Consider the following 7,542-nt stretch of genomic DNA (forward strand, 5'->3'; position numbering starts at 1 on the left):
ATGCAACATAGTGATGATGGGTGCAGCATGGTGCAATACAGTGATGATTAGTGCAGCATGATGAGATGCAACATAGTGATGATGGGTGCAACATGGTGCAACACAGTGATGATTAGTGCAACATGATGAGATGCAACATAGTGATGATGGGTGCAGCATGGTGCAACGCAATGATGATTAATGCAACATGATGAGATGTAGCATGGGTGAAGCATGATGATGAGGTGCAACACAGTGATGGATGCAACATGATGATGAGGTGCAACACAGTGATGGATGCAACTCAGTGATGGTACAACATGGTGATGGAATCACCTGAGTTCAGATCTGCTACCTCATGTGTCATCTTCTTAAAGAAGATCTTTGCTCTTATTTGTCAAGTCAAAATGTTGACTTCTAATGTATATGTACTATCTCTCTCTCTCTGGTGCGCTGAACTATTGAAGAACATAAGAAGAATTGATCAAGGTTTCCCCACATTGGGGTTTGTCCCTGGCTGGCGCCACATCTTGTGTCCTCTTGTCTTGGCTTGTTTTTGCAATTTATGTTTATGTTCTATCTGCATTTTACTATCATGCTAAATGTGATTGCTAAGTAAAAGTGACATTGTCCTTAATCTTCATTTTCATCCTTTTACTTAAATTTTTAACATTACCATGAAATGACTCAGGATGTTTGAGAGTGGTTTCGGCCTCATTGGATTTCATATGGAGAAAGTAGAATTTTAGATTTCATTCAAAATTCAGCAGACTTATCAGTTTTTCAGGATTTCAGGATGGAGGATTGCAATGTTTCCATTGAATTTTGTCATGTATTAGGGTATGGAACTGTATTTAATCAAGATCACCAATCCCTCTATGTACCTTGATGTTAGTGACATTGGTTGTCGAACTCCTCTGGGATTCGCTCCCAAACCAAGAGCTTCTTAAAATGTCCTCCGCTCCATTTCGCTCCTGCTCCATTTTCGCTCTTGCTCCAAGTAACATAAAGAAGAGAAACCGTTTGGATAAAAAACGGTTAAACGATCTAGTTTATGTCCAATACAACCTCCAGCTTAGACGAAACCATTTGCTGAACAAAAGACCTGATTCAGATCCCATTGTGTTGGAAGACATTGATCCAACATCAGATTGGTAGTGGAGAGTCGTCCAACAGAGTTGATCTTGATGAGGATCTTGTTAGATTTAGATATCGACATCAATTGAACTTGAACATGCTGTTCAGTTGAATGCAGATCCCAATCCACCAGCCTCAGTCTCACAGCCAGCAAGGACTCCAGTTGTAGGTGCTTCCTCTGCTCAGCCACGACAGAAGTGCAGCCGCATATCTACTCTAGAGTCTATCTGCTTGCATCTGCTGCAGTGCATAGCCTGCTAGTGGTACCACTTCTACAGCTGCAGTTGGAGATGATGATGATGAGGAGGAGCCATGGACCCCCTGTCTGACTCTGATGATGATCCAGAGATTGATCGACATGATCTTGCTCCTCTGGCAGTAGCTACTAGCAGTAGCTGTAGTACTAGTACTGGAGTCTGGTCACATTTACTTTTGTGTAGAGACCATTTCTAGCCTCCTTGGTTATGTGTTTTTGTTTTGAGTCTTTGATCATGTATGACAGTTGACTATGTATTGCCATTGGGTACCATTTTGATATAATGGATTGGTTCATGAGCCTACTTTGATCATATGTTGTCTTCCATCTATATTATAATGCTGTGTGTTTGGAAACATGAATGAAAATCTCTAAAATTATGTTTAAAATCTTTAAAATTATGTTTTTTTATAAAAAAAATAAATATTTAATGTATTTTTTACAATGACCGAGTCATTGAAATCGAGCCGGCCGAGTCATTACCGTTTCGATCGGAGTCGGAGTCGATTCGCGAATCGTAGTCGGAGTCGGATCGGAGTCGATCCTCGGCCGAATCGTAGTCGAAGTCGGAGTTTTAAAACTATGGTTCTGATAACATTGGTTCATTGTCCATTGTTCATTTTTAGTTTTAACTTTTGAGTCTTGACTCTAGATCAACGTTGCGAACATCAACATCAGGATAAAATCGGCAAGGGTCCGGAAAACCAAAAATCGTAAAAATCGGGAACATATCGGTAAAAATTGGTCAACATCGGCAAAATCAAGATATCCATCAAAATATTGGTAAAAATCGACAAACATCGGCTAGGCCTAAAAATCGTGATTTCGAGATAAAATCGGGATGTTTTCGAGATGTTCGCAACACTGCTTTAGATACTGATGACCTTAGACCAAGTCTTTGACTCGTCACTTTTTACTATTTTTGAGTTTGAGTAATTTCAATTTACTATTCCAGTCTTTAGACTTTAATATCTACTATTTTGCTTAGTACTAATCAGATTCTAGAATAATGAATGATGAATTTAAATCAATGTATACAATATTTTACTATTTCTATTTCATTGAATCATTTATGATATATGAATCAATGTATTTCATTATTGAATTTGAATCATGTTTATATATATATATATATATATATATATATATTATAGACACCTCGACAACCCCCCTGAATTTCCCAAAGCTCCCACATGTCCCCCTTGTGTGTCCCCCCGCATCGCCCCGCCCCAAAACTTGGTGGAACATTGATAATCTGTGAAACCAGCTTAGGCTATTGAAGGAGTTTACTAGCAGAAATGAGTTATCACTGACAAGAAGCAAAAAGGTGGAAACTGCAGTCCCTGAGAATGAGTTCATTAATACTTCTAGGCAAGTACAGAAAAGACAGAATGATTACCATGCCCAATATCAAACATGAAAATGTTTAGTTGAGATCATAATGTAAAGATATATTTACGTACAGGTTTGAATCCAAGTACATTATGTTCCTCTTGCTCGGATGTTTATATTGGCATGAGCTAAATAATATACCTAATGCCATATGCCAGAAGATGACCATGTTTACTTTCCTTCCCTGGAGGGTTAGATTCACCTGATGGCTATGATCTTTTGCAGTCACTGATGAATTCCCTGGAACGTCTGGTGTAAATTCTCTTTTGTGCAGCATGTTTCAGTTTTCACAACATTTTGCCAACTATGACTTGGTACCAGATGTTCAGTGGGATGGATATTATTTTCCTGTCCTAATTTTTCTCATGTGCAATTAATAAGATGGATGGCACACTGCATTTCTGTTTTGGAGGTACTTCCTTTAAACTCAAATAGAAGTGTTAGAACTTGCCTGACGAGGTTGGGCTCCACAAGTGGTACAGCCCTCAAGGGGTGGATCACTGAACTTAGCACTTTATTTTGGTTACGCTTCCGTGGCAGGGTGTTACTCTTCTGTCAAAGTCACCCAGACTTGGATCTTGCCCCAACTGCTTATCCATGTCTCTGGGTTGATTGAATCTTGGTGGGTGTTCTGACATGCTACTATTTCATCACTGAATCAGGACCCCATGGGCTATGTACCACATTTCGTATAACCTTGCTTGGGAAGTGATTTAAATTCTATGAACTTTCGAGAAGGTTAGTTCACTTGAGGGGATATATATATATATATATATATATATTTCTTACAGTTTATTTTTCTGGAATCTGCATGGCAACTCAAGTGGAATCTTAAGAGTCATTCCAACTTGTAGTGGAAAAGTCTTATAAAGATTATCCTTCTTCAATTTTCATGGGGTTCAAAGCAGAACACAGAATGTCACCTAGACTAAGAAATTATGATGTTAATTAAATAAGAATTGAATAAAATATATACATCTTTTCTTCTTCCTGAATTATGCTGGCTATAGTACGAAAAAGTCACAATAGTCATTGGCACATTTTACCATTGGAGAAAATAGGTTAATAGAGATTTTATATGAATGTTGTTTCAGATGTGTGTCTTTTCCTCCTCTTTTCATTTTTCTTCTCAACGAAGTTAGCCCTAGTGAACAGCATATGTTGATTATTTGTGACTTAACAGAAAATTTGTTATGTGGCTCTACGTACAATATGATGAACTTATGTGGGCGCAATACATTGATTTTTCACAATATTGCTGATTCTCTGGACCTTTTATGGTGTGTTCTAACTTCTAACTTCTAAGAACGTCTGTTTTATCGTGGCAGTTTTCTGAAGTCGATGTTGTTTCAATTTGCAGAAATATGCCAAGTACGTAGGCATGAAGAGAAACTTTCGTCTTCTGGTAAGGGGAGTAGCAAGAAACATGATCACAGTTGCCAATGGATCTGGTATGTTTTTTATTTATGGGAGTGATGATTGACCTTATAACTCTCTGATGCAAGTTTTGTGAGGTGGAACACTTGGCCATCTATTGTATGTTTTTAATGGATCTAATTAGTTTGGGTTAAATGGGCTGGCTGATTCTGCAGCGGATGAGGTGCTGATTATTAAGAGTGTGATCCATAGAGACTTCAATGCTATGATCAAGGTAATGCTTTCATAAAAAATTAGGGGATAAGCTGTCCTATTCCTGAGTGCGGGCAACTAATGCATTTCTGTACACACTGTGTTCTACTTCTTTTGATAATTTAGTCCAATCTGTACAACATGTGTAAGAAATGTTGTAACTCGTAAAATATAGGCATGTGAAATAGGGGCATGTTGTTGGCCAAAAAGGAAAACGGATTCTGAATTATGTTCACAGTACTTGGGAGAAGTTTCACTGTGCCAGTGTTGTTAGTATGAACATGTTGTAAAAGGATTAAACATTGATGCTATGATTGCATGCTAATAGCTTCTACTTTGTTCTCCATCACTCCAGGAGCTTCCTAATCCGGTTTATCTTTTCCAAGGTGTGGTCCTTCGAAGAGGTGCAAAAGGAACTGGAATGAAATCTATAGAATTAGCACTTTCCATGTGTGATACAGTTGATATATATGGCTTCACTGTAGATCCAGGTTACACAGAATGGTTAGTTTTCCCTTTTGCACTGTTTTGTTGCAGCTTAAAATTTCCTTTATTTCTACCAAATTTTTATGTTCAATGTTGCATGTTTATAAACAGAATTTGCAGAAGTATATCATCCATATCTGAACTTTTATGGATTTATTATTCAACGACTGATTACCATTATCATTTATCTCTGAAAACATCTGACATGTCATCTAGCAGCTCCATGAACATGGATCGACAATAATGTCAAATACCAGCATTGCCAACCTTGAACCACATAACAATTCTTAAAGGCACACAAGAAAACTATACCATGCGGGATAGTGGTAATGAGGAACAATATTTCTTGTGGCCATGGGAAACCCCAGGCTATGGACGTATGCATTATAGTAGCTTGGCTAACCAAATTTCCTAGAAACCTGAACCTACAGAGTGCAAGTCTATCGGATTTATTTACATCCTTTCACACTTTGAAGACTGATGAGAATTCTTAACATATAAATGTAGTTCCTTTTCTTCATAATATTAGGCTGTTATAATGATATGGAATTGCCAGCCCTAAAATGATCATTACTATAGGTAATGTAGTTATGAACATGAAATAAGATAATGGTATCATGTAATAATTATGAGATATGAGGTAATTGCTGCACATGTATGTGTCATTAGTGTACATATGTTTGTTATGTGTTGTGTATGTTGCTGAACCGATGCTTTCCCAACATAGAGTCATAGAATGTGTTGCCTCGTGTGTATGAAAAGGACCCCTGAAAATTGAATTGTTTTAGCACCACCAACACACATAATACATATGGACATTGAGTTGAGTGCATTCCGTGGCATTATTGTGTGTTAATGTGTGTGAGTTGTTGATTTTTGTGTAGCATCGGGAGGTATTCCCGCATGAGTAAAGTATCTCCAAGTCAGCCCTGTTACCCACCACCTCGTGGGTGATATCCCCAGGAGAAATTTTTCTCTATGATGAACATAAGCCGACAGCCAACAGCCCCTTGTAGCCTCCTACTAGCTCGTTGTGTCATTTCTTGGCCACTTGAGGCAGCCATTTGGTCCCTCACCTGTTGAAGAATCTAGGGCAGTTAGAGTTAGAGTGATTCTTCTTAGCATGATAACTATTTGTGAGGTGTTTCAACTTATTCTTTTTGTTCAACCTTCACTTGTTATTATTAGAGTGTCTTCTTTAGTTCATCAAATAGCTACCAAAAACAAAGAGACAAGAACACAAGATGTTGGCATTCTGCCAGGGCCAAAACCTCTCCCTCTTGGAGAGGAAAACACACACTAAATTCTTCTTGTAGAGATTCCAATTGACGAATACCATGACCTCGACCCTTGACCTATTAGGCCACTCCAAGACCAAGACACTAATCCTCTCCTTCGTCACTGCTGAGATCATCATCATCACTGCTGCTTCACCTTCTCTGAGATATTCATCACAATAATGAGATCATTACTACTGCCTCTTTGTTAGATCTTCACTGTAGTTTTACTGAGATTATTTCTGCATTCTCATCTGTAATTATGTCTTCATCAAACTGAGACCAAGTTCATGACTTCATCCAAATTGTATGTCATGCCAAATCGTGTTACTGTAGGATCTATTCATCACAATTGGTGAGATCATTGAGATCCTTTTTGCCACCCTTAATCCGAGATGTAACTGTGATTATATGATATGCTGAGGGTACACTGCAAGATCACTTAGTGACTATGTTTAGTGGGAGCACTGTGTGATAATTTAGATTTCGTGATTGCGTTTAGTGCATTGAGAGAGCACTGCGACATCACTTATCATCCATTGTGTTTTCTGCATGCTCAGAGATCCTTATTATATTACTCATCGAAGAACTGAGATCTAGAGATTGTACATATGCTGAGGGTGTATCTCCATCCACGATTACAGTGACTGCGTTTTATATCACTGTGTTGAAGACTGCAATCATGAGGAGGCCGAGAATGTGATTGCGTTGAGACTGTGATCACAAGTATGCTGAGGCAGTGTATTCTCCTCCTTCACCGAGGCAGAGTATCCACCGAGATCGTATGCCGAGATACTATACTTCATTGTGCTCACCGAGACATAGAGTTCTGTCCTCTTTCGCAGTTGCAGACACTTATACGAAATTCCTTATCTTTGTGGTGACTCGAACTGCGTATTTATATGTGTTTATCCATGTATGCAAGCCGACATGAACTAGTGAACTGTTGTGACTTCATTTTTGAGCCGACTTGACATCTATATATGCTTTGAGGCCGACATGACTGTCTTTCACATTGTTTAGCTGGCAGACTTCTTCTTGTGCTTGTCTTGGAGGATTGTGCTTGTCTTGGAGGGCTACTTGACATTTCTATGGACTTGTATACATTACACATATGCTCAATGTTAGGATATTCTGACACATAGGAAATAATTAAGTACAACTTAGTCTAGTGTATAATTAGGTAAAGTGTGTTTCTTTAGTATGTGCCTTTTGTAACTTACAATCTGATGGTCATGATATGTTCTAGACATGAAGTGATCCGACGGTTCATTCTCTCCTTGGTATTACTAACACTTGATCCGTGGCTTAACACCTGATTGGTCCATGATCTCTATTTAAAGAGCATGGAGGGTCATTTGTTAGGTGACCGTTCATGAGAGAACT

At 38.5% G+C, this 7,542-nt stretch overlaps 1 protein-coding gene across 1 annotated transcript in view; it reads left to right on the plus strand.

Annotated features, from left to right (window-relative positions):
* Positions 1–7,542, plus strand: part of LOC149192923 (sialyltransferase-like protein 5) — a 133,795-nt gene that overhangs the window by 76,768 nt on the left and 49,485 nt on the right. The window contains exons 7-9 of the mRNA XM_089407159.1: positions 4,125–4,215; positions 4,357–4,415; positions 4,749–4,897. Of these exons, the coding sequence (XP_089263285.1) occupies positions 4,125–4,215; positions 4,357–4,415; positions 4,749–4,897 (299 nt within the window). The remainder of the gene's footprint in view (positions 1–4,124; positions 4,216–4,356; positions 4,416–4,748; positions 4,898–7,542) is intronic.

The sequence above is a fragment of the Pinus tabuliformis genome, chromosome 2_2 (assembly GCF_031772625.1).
Source record: "Pinus tabuliformis cultivar Carrire ecotype Pingquan chromosome 2_2, CPIR1, whole genome shotgun sequence".
In the NCBI taxonomy this organism is placed as follows: domain Eukaryota; kingdom Viridiplantae; phylum Streptophyta; class Pinopsida; order Pinales; family Pinaceae; genus Pinus; species Pinus tabuliformis.